The sequence below is a fragment of the Octodon degus genome, unplaced genomic scaffold, assembly GCF_000260255.1.
Source record: "Octodon degus isolate 3935 unplaced genomic scaffold, OctDeg1.0 scaffold00058, whole genome shotgun sequence".
Lineage (NCBI taxonomy): Eukaryota > Metazoa > Chordata > Mammalia > Rodentia > Octodontidae > Octodon > Octodon degus.
This window is the reverse complement of record NW_004524634.1, coordinates 259,627-280,101: the sequence shown is the minus strand read 5'-3', so window position 1 is coordinate 280,101 and position 20,475 is coordinate 259,627. Positions and strand designations below refer to the sequence as shown.

The 20,475-nt window shown below is 44.6% G+C and overlaps 1 protein-coding gene across 1 annotated transcript in view; it reads right to left on the bottom strand.

Moving 5' to 3' along the window:
• Positions 1-20,475, bottom strand: part of Antxr1 (anthrax toxin receptor 1) — a 236,553-nt gene that overhangs the window by 35,400 nt on the left and 180,678 nt on the right. Inside the window, exon 17 of the mRNA XM_004634035.3 lies at positions 11,892-11,972. Within this exon, the coding sequence (XP_004634092.1) occupies positions 11,892-11,972 (81 nt within the window). The remainder of the gene's footprint in view (positions 1-11,891; positions 11,973-20,475) is intronic.

Sequence of the window (20,475 nt, the reverse complement as noted above, 5' to 3'; positions counted from 1 at the left end):
AAACGGGGTGATAAACCATGATAATCTGTTAGTTTCGCTCTGTTTTCTCTGTATTATTATGAAATGAATTAGGTATTCCAGGAAAGAGTGTTTGGAGAAAGACACTGGAGGAGGAGAAGGAGGCAGAGGCAATGTGCTGTAACAGAGTTGTCTCCATGATTTTGCTCTTGAATGCAATTTTCATTGAACATGCAGAGCGTATTTTGCATTTTTAGCATGTGCCATTTTTCACTTGCCACATTCAAGTGGTAGCGGCTAGTGGTTTATTTGTTGGACAGTCAGCCTTAGATTTTATTTTTGAAGTGTTTGGGATCTACAAACATCTTTTGCTATTTGTGGGAGTAAAAAGAGAAATCATAAAATTTTAGAACACGAGTCTACTTGTAATCCTCCAAGTTGCCAATGTGAAACTATACAGAAAGGAACAACCCTGATTAACTTTTTTATTGATTAATTCAGAGCTTAAAAGAAAGAAAAATTTAAGACACTATGCTTCTGTCATGGAAACACCTTTATCTTCTGAGTTCCACAGATTTATTAAGACATTTAAAATTGTATTTCAAATTCAATCTTGTCTGTCTGTCTGTCTCTCTTCCCTTCTCACCCTCTCCCTCTCTCCCTCTTTCCCTCTCTCCCCTTCTCCATCTCTCCCTCTGTCCCTGTCTAACTAGCTACAGTATTTTTTGGAACTGCTAACTAGGAATAACCCGTTTCTCTTCTCTTTGTTTGTTTGTTTGTTTTTTGCAGTACTGGGGATTGAGCTCAGGACCTTGCGCTTGCCAGGCAAGTGCCTATTCTATTGAACTATCTCCCTGCCCTCCCCGCCCCCATTTCTCTTCTCTAACCCTAATGTTCCTAGGGAAGATTTATGAGAAGTTTTGTTTCCTCACAGAGGAACAGTTTTTGCTATTGTTTACAAGGTTAAAGAATTTCAATAATCAAATGGCTGTCATTAAAACAAAATCAAACTTGGAAATGGATTAAAACTAAACATGACATCAATGGAATGAACTCCAGAGAGCATTATTATAACATTATCCAAAATTTATGTGTTTTTTTTTTTGACCCACAAATCTAATATCAACCTTGTTTTGGACTTCTTTTGACCGTGGATTGGGTAAATTTATTTATAAAGGATGGGCATCAAAACCTGGCTGCAGATGACATTCTAAATTGGAGAATTCAGTCTAGCACTTGAGACTGCAGAAGTCTGCAAGCATCTCATTGCACTGGGAAGGGCTGGGACTTCTCATGGCAGGTTGGCTTATTGGGAGCTGATTCTTATATCTTGCGTTGAGTTCTGTCTTGCAGAGCATTTTCTGTCTTCCATAGTGACTGGGATGTCTCAACTGTGGACTTCCCATTGGGCCTACTTTTGTGAGTTGTACCACTAGGAGGAATGGTCTATTACTATACCATCTACTACTATATTCAATTTTCCAGACTCTAACATTTAGATTTTCCCATTACAGTTCATCTTTGGCAAGCAGGACAGTATATGGAAAAGCTTACACAAAATTTACTCTCATTTGAAGCTTGTATTTGAGTTGGAGCCCAGTTGCATCAAAGAGGAAGTGAGGCCAATGCCTAATTTCAGGTGCTAGAGCCACATCATTCCATGGGGCAGTGCAATCCAGGAGTTGAATGAAATCCAGAAACAGTAGGGGTAGGTACTGAGGGGTAGGGGAATGGAGTTAGCATCTCCAATACAACTCTGTCACCGCTGCCGGTTCTGAATGTGACTCTGCTCTCCACCGTATGAGCCAAAAAGAAGAAAATATAGAAAACTCTAAATATTACAAATTTATTCCTACAGCATTTGCATGAAGAAAAACAGTAAAGCCTCAGAATTTTTAAAATATTAACTTCTTTTTGCAAAGATTTTAAGAAGTCAAAGTTATTAATAAGGGGCAATCACAATAGCAATTGTGATGAAGGGACAGTCCTTTAGCCTCATTGTATTTGTAGGCACCCCTGGGAGACCCTGCAACCTCTCTCCTTATTAGAAAACAGAGGATTTATAAGATGACTCTGCTCACTAGTAACATGAAGTGGCCTATGAAGACAGTATTTAAAAAGTTTATGAACAGTGACCAGCTGTGATCAAGGGGTTGCAGAAAAAGTCATGATCCCTGGGAGAAGGAACTAAACTGAAGTGTGTCGTCAGTATTGGGAGGAAAAGTTTACAAAAAAAAGCTACGGTTCCTTCCCTCAAATGGGTTTCACCTCTTTCAGGAAGTAAAAGTCAATGTTGCTTAAAATTAAAGTGGCTCTGAACTTTGTGGGACTAGCCATAAGCGCAGAAAGAAAAGCCAGACTGAGGGGGGAAGTGGACCTCAACCTAGTCAGAGGATGCGACCAGACTAGAGGGAGTGGGCCTCACAGGCGCTGCGCCCCACAGCCACGGGTAACTTCCCTTGCTTCACAGTGCTCAGATCTCAGAGAGGGTTTCTTGGCTGTGGAAATCTTCCTTGACTACCAGCCTGGCTTAAACCTGCTTGCTTTATACTCCAAAGCACCCCAAACTTCACTCCACTCACCACGTGGAATTATAATTTAGTGATCTTTCTTGGCTGTTCCCACGTACACACTGCAAGGACATTTTGCTTGTTCATGCTATGGCCTGTCTGCTTAGACTGTTGACCACTGGAACCAAAGCTCTCCTTGTTGAATGAACCACTTACTCTGTCTTAGGCACAGTGTTGGTGGTAAGGAGAGAGGTAGGGAGAGGTGGAGTAAGGAAGGACAAGAGAACACTGAGTTGTCTAGGAGCCCAGCACACTGAGCAGGAGAACAGGCCCCTGTGGGAGGGTTTTGGCACTTATGGGCATCTTGGGAAAGGTATAAAAATGGAAAGGTAGGAGATGGGAGAAGGGAGAACAGAATGGGAGATGACGGGGTGTTGAAGACCAGCTCTGCATCCTGAAATTGGATCTGTCCTCTTTCTTTGAGCGCAAACTTGATCTCAACTGCTCCCCTTCTCTGGGCCTTGGGCGAGGACTCAAGCAGGGTCAGGCAGCATAGGGCTGCTGGGTTCTAGTCTTGCTACTTCCATTAATATCCTTTGTGATCTTGAAGAGTGCAGAGACCTTATCTGAGCCTCCCCTTTCTTATATTCAAAAAAAGGGTAAACTAAGGTGAACAAATGAGCTAATGCACCTGGGAGTGCTTGTGTGTGTGTCTTTCTACAACCTTTTAAGACCTCTATTTTCTTACTTTGTAAAGTGAAGGGACCAGGTTTGTGAGGAACTGCCAACCAGGTCATCTTTGGGACGGGGCTGGGGTGCATCAGGTAAAGGTGAGTGGTCATGGACATGCTCTGTGAAGACGGTGTGAGTGGAATGTCCACGGCAGGTTGGCTCTTTCCCACACTATGAATTTGTGAAGTGTGTCTCCCAGGCCAGCTTCTGCTGTCCATGATTTAACCCAACACTTTCAGGCCAGAACAGAATTTCCCACCAGCCTAGGTTCTAATGCTTCTCAATTGAGACCTGTGACGGAATTACAGGATGTGCCAAGAGATAATCTCTTCTGGTGCCGTCAGCTGACAGAATGGGTCCCCAGAAGCTCAGTGAGCAGACATAACCATACTGTTCTGACAGTGCAGCAAACTATCTAACACACTGTGAACATGAGTAAAATGTTGACCCCAGATTCAAGTCCGGCTTTCCTCCATCCGAATTCTGGTTGAAAGGGAAAAAAATGAGGTCAGAGAATTTGGGCAGGCGTGCTTCATTACCCAGCCCCATCGTATTCAGTCTCTAGCATTTGCTTCTCCCCTGTTTGCTATTTGCAACTCGATATTAGAACTTGAATTTCTGTTGTTACAGCTGCCCTGGAGATGAGGCAATTTGAAGTTGAGAGTCCTCAAAGAAGGTATGAAATGAAGACGAGAAGGAGGAGGGGAAGAAGTCTGGGTGCGTGTGAATGTACATGCTTATGGGAAAAGTGGAGTTTGATTATGGGGATTGGGAGTGAGGGAGAGGATGGGAGGGAGGAAGAGAAGCAGAAAAGGCTCAATTTTGTCAATTTTCTTCATGCTCAGAGATACTTCCAACTACAGAAGGAAGTTGGCACAAGAAAAAATATTCTCAAGATGGTATATTTTGCAGCACCAACTTTGGACTACATGTTTCTGAAAAGTTGTTAACTTTGTAGGTTTTGGGTAGAATTTAGTTTTTGCTGTGGGCACAGAGTGTTTTGAACTTGTTCTTTTAAAATTCAATAAAGTAAGCCAAGAATTCTAAGTACTCATCCCCCATTCCAATGAAGCAATGAAGTAAAGATTTCCAAGGGTGAGAACTGAATGAATACTACTGAGAATTCAAACATCCAGAGAAGACGTTGTGCCAAAACAAATCACACCCTCTAGGAATATTTCCTGTAATTTGCTTTTCTCTTTCTTTTGTCTTACATGACCCACTTCTTGCAAAAGTTTATAAAAGGTCAAATCAGTGGCCAGCAGCTGGACTTGCACTCCAGATCCGTCGGGGACCTCATAGCCTGCTGTCAGACAATGATAAAAATTCTGAAGATCTGTTTATTCCAGGCCAAAACAAATGTGTCATCTGTTGTGTAAAAAACCTGACCTCTTCATAATGACTTCAATTTTTTACATAACTTGATACTTTTCATTATTGCTGTTTGGAACACAAGAAAATAATTCTGAGAAAAGCCCTTCATACCTGTTGAGATGTAACTAAAATTCTTTGAAATCAATTGCTTTCTCTGAAGAAAATGAACTCCCATCTCTTGGAATGATTCACTTTGCCCTGCTGTTGACTCTGGGCAGTATTGTGTTGCCTGCATCAGTGGAGAAATTCACTCTGAAGGTGCAACAGGCTTCCCGGCTGGCTGGCTGCTTCTTGTCCTCAGGAGCTCTGTCACCAGCCGCTGTGCTCCTCCTCACTCTCCTCATGGAGACAGACGTCATGAAAGGGTGCCCTTAGCTTCCTGTCCTTTTGCCTATAGCCGGGCTGTGCCACCCACATCACCAAGGAAGACAGACACTTCTGGCCTGTAGGTCCTTCACTGTCTTCTCCTAAGGCTCCTGAACCCACCTGTGAGCTTTCCTGTTCAACCCCTTCCTCTGCCTGGTCTGTTCTGAAGAATCCATTGTACTCTGGTTAATTGCACTTAGGTTCTTAGGATGCTCCATCTTAATTTGATGAAGCATCCTTTTCCCAACTCCAGATCTCCTCCAGCTCCCGCTTAGCTTCCCTTTCATTTTCTTCTTCCTGAAGTGAAAGTGCACTTCTGCTCACATCATGCTGCAGAGCTGGGATGCCAGGGGTGTGGCGACCTCCTTTACACTAACATCCCCAGAGGATGCTCTCTATGTACATCTCAGTTTCCCAGCTCTTGACACCACTGACTGCATCTTTCTCCATGATGTACCTTTTCCCGAACACTCCCTGATGGCAGACTCTCCTGCTGCCACTTCTTGGGTGAACCCTTCTTAGTCTTCTTGCTCCCTCTTACTTTTCCACCCCATTTAAAGGATATGGCCCTTAGAGTTTGGGGGTCACAAAGCCTGCTTCTCCTTTCTCTCTGCATTCTGCGTGCCTTCCTGTCTGTTCACTTTGGTCTCAGATACAAGGCTGATGACTCTTGGATCTGGACTTCCACCTCAGAACTCTCTTGGGAGCAGGGCTAGCTGAAGTGTGTGGGTGTTTAGGTCACAACGTCTAAGGGGACATTTCCTCTCAGGTCCCTGAAGGAGCTGGCCCTATACTTGCCCAACTCTGGAAGCTAGCACTTCCCCAGAGTCCCTGTTCTAACTGCCTCACCCTAGTCCTGGCCTGCTCCTGGTCATCTCTCTGATATCCTCCAGGCACTACCAACCCTCTACCCTTTCAACGCTCTCCTTCCCTATGAATGCAACATGGCCATCTCTGCCACTTGGGTGAAGCTTGTGTCCTTCCTCGCCCATCTTCCACACCCAAGCAGGTACCAAGTCAGCAACTGTTTCCTCAATCTCTTTTTGTTTAACAGTGGGAAAATTTACTGGGGAAAAGGAATGGGGTACAAGAATAGGGAATAGCAATTGCTCCTGAGAGGCAGGAGGGATCCTGAATGGGTTGCCCTCCTCAGTATCCCTTGCATTCAGTCTCTGAATGTCTCACCATCACCATATCCACATCCACTCAGTGTGATTTTGCTAAAGCACACCTGTGACAAGCTCCTGCCTATGCATCCAGTAATCTGCTGTCTCCAAGGTGGGATTCCATGGCCAGTAACGCATGTGCCTCTCTGTCCCTCCTCTCACTGCCTGCCTTTCTGTCCTCCTCCATCCTGCATGTGGCATCTCCCAAGGGAACCACAATCTCACCTGCATATCTTTGCCCAAGCTTTCCTCTGACTAGACTATCCTCCCTCTTTTATTTGGCTTCAGCTTAGATGTCACTTTGAGAAGCCACTTTCGACCCTAAGGCTGATGCAATGCCTTCCTAGGAGCAGCCCTCACTCCCTGTACTCACTGCCATGATGGTGTCCTTCACACTAGGTGGTACCTGGGGACTCTTCTGTTTGCTCCTGTTCTTGACTTGCTGGTTAACACCCAGCACTAACACAGTGCTCAGCTTGTATCTGTTGACTGAGTGAGAGAGTTCAGGAATCCCAGGCACAGAGATCCAGAGCCACCTCTGACCAGCTATGTGTCCCTGGAAAAGTGAATAACCTTTCCTGACATTAGTTTCTCTCCCCCAAATGGAGACGTCAGTACCCTAAAACATCATGACTGGGTTTGTTAATTCTGCAGTTAATTCTTTTTTTTTTTTTTAATTTTATTTATTTATTTATTTATTTATTTATTTGTGTGTGTGTGTGTGTGTGTGGCCAGCTCAGCCCACCAGGGGGCGGGGCTGGCTGGCATGCGGTGCTGGGGGATTGAACCGCAGTCCCTGTGCTTTGTTAAGCTTGTTCTAAGTAGGTGCTTTAGACCACTGAGCCATCTCACCAGCCCCTGCAGTTAATTCTTTTGCAGTTAATTCTGTGCTTGAGCCTTGTTTCATCCACATCACACGCTGAACTCTAGGCAGCTAGAACTAAGCACGCGAAAACTGACTTCTAGTGGGAGTGGTAGATGTTTGACTGTTTCAGGGAAGGGAGCCATGGCAAGCATTTAAAATTGGCAGTAAAGGAGAAAGAACAAAGAATGAAGGAAAAAGAAAGAAGAAGAGAAGATGCATAGCATGTGAAAGAGAGAAACAATGCAAAGGTTTTCCCTGAGCTTTTCTTATGTTATGAGAGCTCTCCTGTTTGAAAGGACCAGCCTGAGGATGCTCCCCTAGAGATAACGTGTCCAGGCCATGCTAGTCCCTGAGACATCAGGGAGCCATGGTGCCCATGTGACTGGACTCGGTACATTATTGGAAACAGCTGTGCAGAAGGCAGCCCTGGCGCTGGAGCTCTGGGAGAAGATTTCACAACCTCTGGGGCTGGACTTCAGCTGAGCTTTAAGCAGTGTTTATGTGTAGTTTGTGTGTGTTTCCTCAGGTCTTTTCTGATTGTGAAGGGACCAAGCCTTGCAAAATAAGCTCAGAGTGCCTGAGTGTTCTGTGTGCAGACAGAAATGGAATGTACCAGCCTCCTGATGCCTGATCAGGGCTCAACCAAGAAGCTGAAAACAAAACAAAACAAAACAAAAGACATAGCGGGCCATTTAGGACCAAGGGAAGGGGTGGAGTTTGTCTTAGTGGGAAAAGACTAGGGAGTAATATTTTCTTTTTTCTACCTTCTTTGCCCAAGGAGTAACAATAATAACAGCTGGAATCTACATCAGCCTGCTTTCTGGGAATAAAAAGACTGTTGAAAGCACATGAAGATGGTAATTGTCTACTTTCCTTATGCCCATGAGGCTCTTAGAGTTATCTTTACATTGTTTCAGGAAGAAAAGATAAGATGCTGTCTGCATGAACAGTAGGGACTTGGGCCTGCTTCCTGGTTCTCAGTCCTGGGTGCTCATCAGAATCACCGTGAGCATCTAGTAGCCTGATGCCTGTTCCTCTTCCCAGGCAATTGAATAGAAATGTTGGTGTGGGATCCAGTGCTTTAAAGCCAGGTTTGAAATTACTGCATTCCATGAACTCTGATTTCTGAATTCCTTTACCTTTCTGTGTGTGAAATTAGCAATCTAGGAACAGTAGTCTACAAATTGCAAGGGCTTCTCTACAACTCACTGGGACTGAGTATTTAGATTTAAGCTAAACCATTTTTCTCCAGTTGTGTGCTATATGGAAAAATACAGGGGAGCTGTGACTTGGTGGTTAAATCCTTGTGAACGTATTAACTTAGAATCCAAGCTCACAGGGTTGGAGGGGCCTGGATTGTCACTCTGCTCAGTTTATCTCACTGGTTCTTTAAAGTGCACCACCCAGGAGGTCATCAGCTATGCTAATTGCCAGACCCACCCCAAATCAGAAACTGAGGGTGGACCCCACAGCCTGTTTTAACAAGCCTGCTAGCTGGTTCTGATATGTAAGTTTCAGAATCACTGGCCCCCTACAGGACTCACCTACTACACCCTGGCCATATGGTTCAACTTATGTTATGCCTGCATGGTGATGTCAGTTCCTGGCCCATCTGTTCTGAAAACTCGTGTCCTCTACTTCCTTTAGATGATCTGCTTCCTTGGGGCTTTGAACTGTATTGTTACAGTTTTGTTCACTGCAAGGACCCAGAGTAAATCCAAGTCACCTTCTACACTTCAAAGAACGAATACAAGGTATTGATTCAGTTTGATATGACATTATTCTCTATGGTTTCGGTTTCTAGTTTAATAGGATAGGAACTTCTAGTTTATTATGACAAAGTACATCACAGGCTTAGGGAACTTTCAGGTTTTAGGATCAGATATATTTTAGTTAGGTGGTTTCTTTTGGAAGTTTTTCAATTTTATGTTGGCAGGGTTCTTGGTGGGCTCCAAGGAACAATGGGTCCCCGAAGCCACCCCATACAGGAGGAGGAAGGCAGGGGCAGCAGATGAGAAGCCCTCAGCTGCTGCTGTCATCCACTTCAGTTTTCCCTGATGTGGGGTGTGGTTAGCACTGAGGAGGTGGGGCGCCAGTGCTAGAGAAGGGCGGTGGATCTGGGCTCGGGCAGCCAGCATCCCATGCTCTGAGGTGGGGTGGAGGAGTCAGGCCTTTTGGGAGCTTGGAGGACTTGTTGGTGGGCTGTGCTTGCTTCTGCAGTGTGTTAGCTGGGAGGAGCGCAGGGCAGACAGGAGCTAAGGTGGATGAATTGCCAGGTTTCTGTGAGGTCAATATATGTCTGAAGCAATTCAGAATGTAACTGAGAGTGTAACTGGTGGTTTTTGTTTTTGTTTTGTTTTAAAGGAAAAATCCAGAACCTGTGACTCTTGTTCACGAGCACATGTCTCCAGCAGTCATGTTGAGTTTATGGAAAATGTGGTCAGCCTCATAAATCAGTGCTAAGGAATTCCCAGTCAATACTGGGCAAGACATGCAGGTCTGTAATGAGTCTGCTAAGGTTTCTGCAAAACAAAGCAGAGGAAGCATGTGGACCAGCCTGTAATATGGTCCTGCCTGCCCGCGGATGCCCCTGGAGTTCTCTCCTGAGAAGTCCTAACACAGCTGTGGACTGCAGCTCCCTCCCCTTGTCCCTGACTGTTCCTGCGTAGCTACATGTGCACATGGAGAAGTGTGTGGCCACCACCATGATGACAGGGACACAGTTCTGGGCATCTGTTTTCTCCCATGTGTCATGTAATTTTAGCAGAATGTCTGGAAAGAAAGTCCAAAGTTAACTGGACAACTGGAATTTGAAAGAGCACTGACAATGTGTTCAAATGTGTTCTGACCCTTACAATCCTATACTTCAAATCTATCATTTTGTGGGATTGGGGGTGGAAGCTCAAGGCGGTGCTGTGTTTTTCAAAAACATGTGGAACACCTAATGCTAAGACAAGCTTTCATTCAGAATTAGTAAGTAAGATATTCAATTTAGGTATGATGCATTAAAGGAGATTCCATCAGTTTTTATTCCATTGTTCTTGGATTTGTACAATCAACTTTGTGACCTCAACACTGACTATAAATGACATTTCTTTCAAGACTTTCTTTTTCTTATTACCCTCTCACTTCTTAGGTTGACCCAGTTTATCAATTTGTTTCTGCCAAACTAATCAGTTGAGAAGAGACTGTTAACATACTTAGTGAGGCTTTCTGTTAGTTGCTCAAAATAAAAAAGGATTGTACATTGTACCAGCATGTTCTGCCACAGAAATGGTACCGCTGAACCCTATTTTATTATTTTTAATCTATGAGATAAGTGCTATGAATCCTTAAATTCTCCTGTTTTCCACAGAAACCAGATGTATAATTTAAAAGACCAAATACTTTCCTGAATACTAACTTTATAGCCGGGGTCCATTTCTGTACCCAAAGGATTTGTATTCTAAAGTTTCCAATGTAAATTCATTGCAGTTGACTTTCACGCAACAACGAACCATATGCCATGAGAGCTGGGTTGACCCAACATTCACACGACTTGGTTTTCCAACACGTTTACCTGTCATCCCCGCCACAATTTGGAGGAAGAAGAGCTGGCTGGGTAGTAGCTCCCATAAGCGGTGGAACTTTAGATTAATTCCCTTTAGTCACAAAATGCCTGTTGTCACCAGAAGCAAAGCAAGTGTGGTGTCAGGGGCCTGCCTACCAGCATCTGCTAGTGTGTGGTAGAGACGTCATGTCAGAGAATGGGCAAAAATGCACGTATCCTGCTCACATCAACTACAACATGGTTTCATCTTGACACCAACCATTCAAAGAGAGTAGAAAAACACATAGTAAATAATCATAAACAGATTTGACATTAATTGAAAATTATTCTATGAACAACACTGCATCAAATTTTTTTTACAAACATTACCATTCTCCACCAGGCTATCTACTTTAGAAAGATGAAATAAAGAGGTTAGGAGGCTTTCCTTAATGTTTTCCAGCCAGGGAGGAAGGGATATTTAAATCAAAGTCTGCTCGATTTGAAAATGAAATCTAAATTAGACACCTTTTGCTTTTGGATTAATGGACTTCATTCCCAAAAAAGTGAATGGAAAATGCAGGTTGCTCGTAATTAAAGGAGAATTTGATAACATGCTTTGCAGGGCAAAAATTGTAGAAGAGCATCTAGCTCTGACAAGAAATAGCAGTGTCATTTTCTGAACCAGAACAAATTATTCAATTTTCCTTGTCTGTTTCCTCATTGGCAAAAAATGCAGACATAGGCTAGATAACCGCTAAGGTCTTTGTGGGTTTCATGTCTGTAACTCCTCCTGATTAAAGACACTTCACACTTAGCTCTAGCAGTTCCTAGACCAACCCTCACCCGAGATAAAATAATCCCCCATAGTCCTGGATGGTTGGTCCTACACCTGTTGGAAGATGGTAAGAGTTCTCTGTGGCCTCTTATTCTTTCATCCTGACCTTGCGGTTACTGGCACTCTTCCCTGCCACTGGCCAGTGTGGCAGAGGCCCAGCGGAGCTCTCTCCTGGGAGTCCGCAAAGTTCAACTCGGCCATATTCTAGCATTCACCGTACCTGTAAGTTGAGAAGCTCAATATTTTTCTGTGAAACTTCACTTAGAATCAAAGAAAAGCATAAAGTCTTGTGACAGGTAGAATTTTGAAAATTAGTGTACCTGATTTGTGACAACGTATCAAATACAGGGAGAGATACAGGGAGAGAGAGAGATACAGGGAGAGAGAGATACAGGGAGAAAGAGGGAGGGAGAGGAAGGAGGAAAGAGAGAAACAGACAGACAGACAGACAGACAGACAGACAGACAGACAGACACAGACAGACAGACACAGAGAGACAGAGAAGGAGAAGGACAGAAGTGTGTGTATCCATGCATCCACAGAGAAGGCCTACCGTGTCACCAGGCTGCGGTCGCATCACAGACACACGATCATATCCCTTCCTCAGTAGGACCCACAAGGCATCGAGTTTTCCCTGAAATAAAACAAAGGCACCAAGATTACACATGAAACCAGACCAGTAGCCACCACCATGGGCACATGGAGCTCTCCCTGACTCTTCCGCCTGTGGACAGTACAGCATGGGAGCAGGGCTGTGACAAGATTAGTGACTCTTCAGTCCCTAAACATAAAATTCAAACTCCACAAATGGAGGCAAAGAGACACATACAGAGGGCCCCGGTGCTCATGAATGGCACACCTGCCACTTGAGTGCAGCGCTGGATTTGCACACAGGAAGTTCATTTAGGCGCTTGGCTTTGTCTTCCCCACATCTTTGGGCATATCTTTACATCACAAGTCAAGCCCTTCAACCTCCATTAATACTTCTTCTTTCCCTCTGGTGTTCAGAGTTCATAAAGGAAGACCAAAATGAGAATTTTGGGAAAATTCTTTACCCTCCTGACAGGACAAAGCCCATGAAAGGCCCCTGGGATGCAGATCTCTGGCTGGGCTCCCTGTTCAGCTACAACTTGCTTTGTAGGCCCAGGTTCCAGAGAGAGAGAGAGAGAGAGAGAGAGAGAGAGAGAGAGAGAGGAAGCAAACAGCACAGATGGTCAAGAAGAGTGAATATGCCAAGAGTGAATCTGCCAAGATTTTCACATTTTATGACCAGTGTACCCCTAAAACAAATCCCTACTCCCTGGGACCTGACAGGTGCATTACCTTATATGGCAAAAAGAACTTTGCAGATATGCTTAAGGGTATTGGGACACTGGTCATCCAGGTGGGCCCAGTCTAACCATATATCTTTATAGAGGGAGTCAGGAAGGGCAGAGCCAGAGAAGTGCTGGCAGAAGCCGGGACAAAGCAGTTTATTATGAGAAGGACTCAGCCCAGTGAGGCTGGCTTTGCAGGTGGAAGGGGACACAAGCCCATGGGTGTGGGCAGCTGCCAGCACCTGGAACAGACAAAGGACTGAATGGCTGCCTGCACCCCCAAGCAGAACACAGCCAACACCTTGATTTCAGCTCACCGAGCCCCTTTGGGGTTTCTGACCTCCATAACTGTAAGACAAAAAATTTGTGTTGTCTTAGGCCTCTAACTTTGAGGTACTGTGTTACAGCAGTGATAGGAAGCCAATATAGCCCTTATCATTCCCTGGTATGTATCTGTTTAATTTGCTCAGCTGCTGTCTCTGCCCACTGGAATGCCAGCTCCAGAGCAGCTGAGCAATTGTTGGTTTTGTTTTCTGTGGTATGCCCATATACTTTCTATGATACCATCTGCAGGATTGCCCCCACCCACAGCTGGCTGTTGTGTTTCTGTGCACAGCTTTGAAGTAGGGCTTCTAAACTGTGGGCTGCAGCTCTTTAAATTTCATAAGACCAATTTCGTGTGTTGGAAGTGGAATTTTAAAAATGAAATAGAACAAAAAAGAAAGTGTTAGGGTTAATAGTACATGATGAGGGTAAGTATCACTTAGTGAAAATTTTAGTTTCAACTGCGTGTGTGCCTGTGTGCAGGGGAGTCTGGGAGCGCACTATTCTGTTGATCCGTTGACAATTTTGCTTGAGCTTCTGTGGGTTAAATTTTATCTTGCCAAGTGTAGTGTTTCTTATGTCCTTTGGAAAGGAATTTACAAAAGCCTTTGAAAATATTTTGAAATGGCTTTAGAGTGGTGAGCAGAACTACTGCTGTGTTCAGCAGGATTTTCTTCATTAAATGATTTCAATCATCAGCTAAATGTTTCTCTTTAAGGTTCTTTGGGATAAGCATTTATAGTTCAGGATCTAACCAGGTGGATTTACTGGATGAATGCCTCTCCCAGCCTGCCCCCTCTTTTTTTTTTTTTAAGGAGGAGCAGGGATGGACTTCCAGTATTTGGTTTTTTAAATCAGCCCACCCACATTGCTGCGTCTGTAATCACTCAACTCCTTGACAAGTGAGGATCAAAGAGGGGCAGCTAAAAATGTGGCTGCTGAAGAACTATACTAATTAACTCAGAAGAAATTTGAACTATGTGCTCAGTATAAGAGTAGAAACAGCCTAGATGTACAGTCACAGAGGAAAGGTAGTAAATTGTCCTCCTTTGTGGCAACACATCGTGCTGCGGAGCTTAAGCACGAAGTCCTGAAGTCAGACTGTCTGAATCTGTAGCTGGGACCCCCTCCAGGGGGACACACTGCTTGCACATGCTTGGACAAGGCATTTCATCTTCCTAAGCCTTCCTTTTCTCATCATTACAATGACAATAACAGTACTGTCTACACTGTGGACTTACAAGATTTAAAGCTAAATATTCAAGTTAGGTTCTTGTTGCAGATAAAGTATTCATTACATGTGATCTATGATCCTAGTAAAGTCATTAAATGATAATTTGGGCAGCTCTGTAGAAAGATTAGAAGAGCATGTAATAGAGGATGTAATAATCCAATAAATTAAACTTCGTAAGATGCATCTGCTCATCCTCCAGTTTCCTTGTGCCGCTTTCCCCAGCCCGCAGCTTTATCCCTCTTCATTGTTCCCTAGTCTGGCTTCTGCTTGAATTTCCCCACCAAAGCTGCTCTTGCTAAGGCCGCCACTGGCATCCACACTGCCAAACACTCAGACATTTATTTTATATGGCTTATTTAAGCAATCTGTTGTGCTGAGCTCTCTCTTCTAGACACAGCCTTGGCCTCCTCCCTCTTGTCTCTCTCTGCTTAGATCCTCCAGCTTCTTTGAGTCCCTTGGGTTGAGTGCTTTCATTGAGTTTCACAGCTCACAAATTCTGTCTTCAGCTTGGTGTGGTCATGGGCTCAGATGTGGCTACACAGTGATCCATAGAGTCTTAATCGTAAGGTTGCTGATTGCAGGAATGAAAAGCCAAATGTCACAAACTGAATGAACTCTCTTCTGCCTAAACTCTTCCCCCTTTTTGCACAACCTGAAACAAGAAGACCATTTTAACTTTTCCTGTCATTTCCTCATGGCCAGCGCCAAGCACATCTCGGGGATGGGTTCTCTGTGGCAGCTCTCTCATCTTCTCTCCCTGCCCAGTCTGGTCCCACCACCTCCATGGCTCCTGCGTTGGCCCAGGCTTACTCATCTGTGAAGAGTTTCTGAGTAGCCTTTTACCTCCAGGCTCCCTGACTTCCCTCTGTCCACTGATTAATGTCAGACTTAATTGCCAGCCTAAATGGATGTATTGGAGTTAATAAAATAAACAAGAAACATTATACTAGCAGTACGAATGTGGGCACATTCCTTAACCTCTTTCTGTCTTGCTTTTTCCATTTGCAAATGGGAGGAGCAGTAGTTTTTACATTGGAAGGTTGTCTCTGAGAAATAAACAACTTGTTAGCCTTTGGGATCTAGACTGACGTGCAGGGCATTTCGATGAGGTGAACCGTTGTCATTAGCACTTCCGACCCAGGAAAGACTGGTTCCACTGTATTCTAGATGTCCTGAGTTCTGTCTGATCCCAAATGACCCCAAAGTCCCCAGTCTGCGGCACAGAAAATGATCTGGGTGATCTACACAGCTCTCCTCCTTGGCTGCTTTACCAGGTAGCTTTTAAGGCAAGAGTCAAAGAAAGCTTTAGAAAAAGAATGATTACAACTGGCTAAGATGAGAATAATAAAAAGCCCCCCTAAAATTAAAAAGAAGTCCAAGATGGAGGCTCTTAGAGCCTAGATTTCCTGAATGTAGGCAGCAGGCTGTCATTTAAAGACAGTAGCAAAAGGGTCTACTTATAATATCTTTGAGGCCAATATTACTGGGCTTATCTCAGATTTGGGGGTCCAAGTGTGGAAGCCTCCCCACATGATGAATTTATACTCCCATCTTTACTCCCCCAGTGAAATGTTAGAACTGCTCTTGTCAAACTGGAACAAAGATTTCTCTATAACCTCAGAACTCTCTGCCAGAGAGCATTAGCTAGGATTTAAAAATAGCTTTCTACCATATGAAGCCGACAAAACTGCACTATGAAACAGTTAAATAAAATGAGAAATTTACCAACTCCAGGCTTCCAAACTCTATCTCACTCAGCCTCAGACAACAATTGGAATCCAAAAAGATAGACAAACGGGATATTGCCACGTAAACACTAGCTCTGCTTCCTTCTGCGCAGGAAGCCTGAGCTGGGAAAGCTTCTGCAGTCAGCCCTCAAAGCGCCTTGGCCCATGAATGCTGCTCCTGCGGTTCTGTTTCTTTTCCCCCCAGCTAGGCAGCAGCTGTATCTTCCCACTTGTCTGCTTTAGCTAGTTGGAAGTTAGAAGTTGAAAATTCTGAGGCTATTTCAATTTACAGGATTGACATCTAAATTTGTATACTTTGACATACATAGTGGATACTATGACTCAGGCTTCCTCTCAATGAAATTAATGAATTCTAATTAATGAATAAGATGGGAAGTGTACCCTACATACAGCATAACATCCCCATCCCCTGCTTTTTCTTTAAGAAAAGTTTGGAACTGTTCTAAAAAGTAGATACAGAGGGAGGAAATCTGTTTAACCTCAAAGGTACATCTGAAGAAAATGTATTTCTCTAGTTTGTCCAGCACAGGGTCATGACTGAATGCTGCTTGATTATAAGGTCAGGGTGTTAAGGTCAAAGATGACAGCTGGCTTTCCAGAAAAGATTCAGAAGACCTCCCTCCTCCTCAACCCTGCAAGTGGGACTGACCAACTCTGCCCCTTGTAGTCTGTTCCTCTACAGGTACCAGCTCACCTCCCTGGCAATCCAGGGTCCTATTTTTGTCCATCAGCTGTCATTTCTGTCACTTCAATCATGAGGAAGAGCTACTGGAAAAGAAGAAAATGGCTGCAAGCCTCCCTCCACCCTGCTACCAGCTCTGGTTTTAATCTCTCTGGTGACCACATATCAGAGCATGACTTCACTTGTCTGAAATGCTCAGATTTAATTTAATGAGAAGCGTGGGGTATTGTAAATCTAGGGGGTGAAAACTGAGCAAAAAAAAAAAAATGCAGGTTAAATATCAGGGAAATTTTCCTGATCATGGGCCTAGAACAAGGATGGGGAGAAGTGTGGTCAGTGTGGTTGCTGCCCTAAAGTAGGCTGGGGGACAGTGGGTGGAAGAGCACGTCATGGCCCCTTTCCACTTCACTGGGCTTGCTGAGCAACTGCACTCACTTTCTAAATGCTATTTCGTGAAATGCATAGAAAAAAGCGACTCTAATGTAATCCACCTAAATATGTATATAATTCTGGCCACTTTTGCTGGGGAGCAAGGAGTTTTTCCAGGACCTGCTGAAAGTTTTGTGCTAGGTGGAGCTGTTCTCTGTTTAGCACAGGCACAACATGGGCAGGTGATTCTCTGTAAATCACCCCCCAGATTCACAATACCCCACGCTTCTCATTAAATTAGAACTGAGCATTTTAGACAAGTGAAGTCATACTCTGATATATGGTCACCAGAGAGATTAAAACCAGAGCTGGTAGCAGGGTGGAGGGATTCTTTTCCAGTAGCTCTTCCTCATGATTGAAGAGACATATTTCTCTGCCTCCCTTGCTCTGTAGCTCAGAAGCCTGTTTCTACACCAGCTGGCTTCCCCTTGACCAATGTGGGAAACCAGAAGGAGATAAGAGAGCAAGATGAGGGTGGGTTGGGGTAATGTTCCGTCTCCTCTGCCCCTGTCTTTCAGCCCTCAGCAATGGCCTCATTCCTATAGTGCAGGAGTCTGTAGACGTTTTTAAAGAAAGGGCCAGAGAGTAAAGAAGGTACTTTGCAGGTCAAGAGGAAAATGGAGGCCATTACGTAAGTACTTATATAACCATGTGAACCACAGCCATTTGAAAATGTAAAAGGTGTCCTTTGCTCCAGGGCCATATGAATACAGATGGAGGAGAGGATTCCAATCACTGCCTCTTGCCCCATGGTCCCAGGTCCCAGTGAGTGCTCTCTTCCCCAGAGCCACTGTTTTCGTCCCTGTAGGTCAAGGATATGACAGCCTTCCCTGTTGCTGGTCCCTGGGTGCTTCACTGCCTCCGTGGGCCCCTTAACACTGTCTCCCCTTTGTATATGCAACCCTTTGGAGCGGTCCTTCTGTTTCAACATGGGACTGTGTGATACGCAAAACCTCAGGAAGGGGCAGCAGAGTTTATGGCACCACACGCAGCTCCCTGTTTTGTCTAAGGACTAGGAAATGTTCAGAAGTGCTGTGGCTAGAATGGGGCTCAGCAGGGAGTGTGCACCTGAGTGAAATGCATAAGGGCTGAAGTTCTGGTGGCACATCTGCTTTTCCTCTGGCTCAGAAGTATACAACATTACTTTTGAATTCCCTTCTCTACTTCTGTTCTTCTTGTTCCCACCTGCCTTCCTGTACCCCACCCAGAAATGCATCAAATGACCTCTTTTTCTCTGCACTCCTCAGAGGAGTGAAGAAAAATGTCACCTTCCTGAACAGCGGGTTGCAGTGTGAGCTGTGTGATCAGATGGGCAAGGTGATGCGGGGGTGGTCTGCTGATTGCACCCCATGCCTCAGTCTCTGCTCTGTGCAGGGGTTGACTTGCCGTGCTGCTTACAGAGCCTGCAAAGTGTACTAGGTGACTGCAGGGGTGAAATCTGGTGGAGAGCAGGCTCATAAGCATGAGTCATCACACCACTGGCTGTGCACACACCTAGCAGAGTGAGTAAGTGCTAGCATTAGCTGTACCACCAGGCACGAGGCATAGTCATGCCTCTTCATGCCCTAACCAGAGAACCCACCAACTCCCAGACTCCTCTCCTATCTTTCTGGGTCATTTTAGGTGACTCCATGACACTTAGATTCCCCATCACTTACTATTAATCCATCATTTGTGTTGGTGGCAAAAAGAGCTCTATTGTGAAATCTGATGTTGGTCTCCTTGCTGAAACTTCTGACAAATCCCCAAAGGATGGCCATGTTCTAGTTGCCTGTTTTAACAATGGGGACTGCCACTTCTGCCATATGAAAACCCACCATGGAATGCTGGTGGAAACTCTGGGGGACAACTTCTCAATGAATTTATTAAAATGCAGATGGCTGGACTCTACCATTGGAGTTTCTGATTCAGTAGATCTTGGGTGGAGCCCCAAAGTGAGCTTTAGGAAACAGTGGTTTAATATACAGATAGGGAAAAAGTTCAAAAGCTGGGACTGAGGAAGTGGACAGTGGGCAAAAGAGGAGTATCACTTAGGAGTTTGGATACAAAGTCTGAAAAAGGAAGGATTACAAAGTAAATGATGAGAAAAATTGAACCAATTAGTTGTAAGAGCCAGCACACTTTGGGAGGTCTTTGTGAGGCTCGGAGCCACTAGGCCTGGGAATCTGCATTTTAAAAGCCCTTCCAGAGAATTGAGACACTCAGTCAGGCTTGAGAACCTCTGTGTGCTTCATATCTGACAGCGCTTGGCACACAGTAGGTGCATGACAGGTACTCACTGAGTTAGTACTAACTCTGAGGGAGCCCTGGGAATGATTTTGATTTCTAAGTGTATTTGTCCACATCCTTTCTTTCGTTCATGGAACTATTGTGAGTTTTAAGCCACCAGTGAATAAAGCAATAAAAGGCTGTCAAGAAGAAACTGGACTCTACAAACAGAATTAATATTCTGTAAGCCTCCATGATTACCGAATTGGAAAATTAGCTACAACTAAAGATGGATTAGTCACGAAGTACTGATTCTTGACAATGACAAAACTCTGTCTTGTTCATCTGCAAGAGCTGACTGGTCTCCTTCCTGTCTGCACATGTCCGCACGCCACTGCATGTTCCCTATTAGAGAGGCATTAGAGCAAACAGCTGTTCCTCAAGCCAGCGGCCTCAGTCCACAGCTTCTCAGGGTCACCGTTGCCTCAGGGTGGGTTATTTTAAGAATGACTCTCCCTGCTTTAAACATGGGCAACCCAAATGGAAATGCACTGCAATTTCCCTGAGCCTGAGCGATTTTGACTAGCGGAAAATGACTGTCGATAACGTTTCATTCTGTTTTCTGAGATGGTATTTCTTTTGAGTTTTGTAGGGAAAGGGCTGCTCTACAATGAATAGTATCTCAGTGAATGACCCAAATTATTTCTGTTGTCAGTGGAGACAAGGTACAGCTTTTCCTGTGGGTGGTGTGGCACTGGGAGCTGGCTCATGTACTGCCTCTTTCCTGGGGCTGGCAGGAGGCCTGTTCTGTGTGCCCACTAAGCAGGAAGCTGCGGTCCTGTGTTGGGGCCTCGAGTTCCAGGTCCTGGCAGAGCAAGATCCCCGCCTCACTCAGTTTCTACTGTATGAAATGAGAAATGAGGGGGTGGAGACAGATTCTCCTGAGTCTTTCCAACTATGATTTTCTAGGGCTTCCTGATAGCTGGTACAACACAGATGCCTAAGGGAAAGGCTGAAGAGAGGCTGCTGCCCCATACAGGAATCCAAAGCCATTTGCACTAAGAAGAGCAAGAAAGTGGACTTTAGAAAGCATTAGTCATCCCCTTTGGCTTAAGCTTCCAAAGAAACCAAAGAGGAGGTGTTCTGTCTTGTTCCTCTCCTCTCCTCTCCTCTCCTCTCCTCTCCTCTCCTCCTTT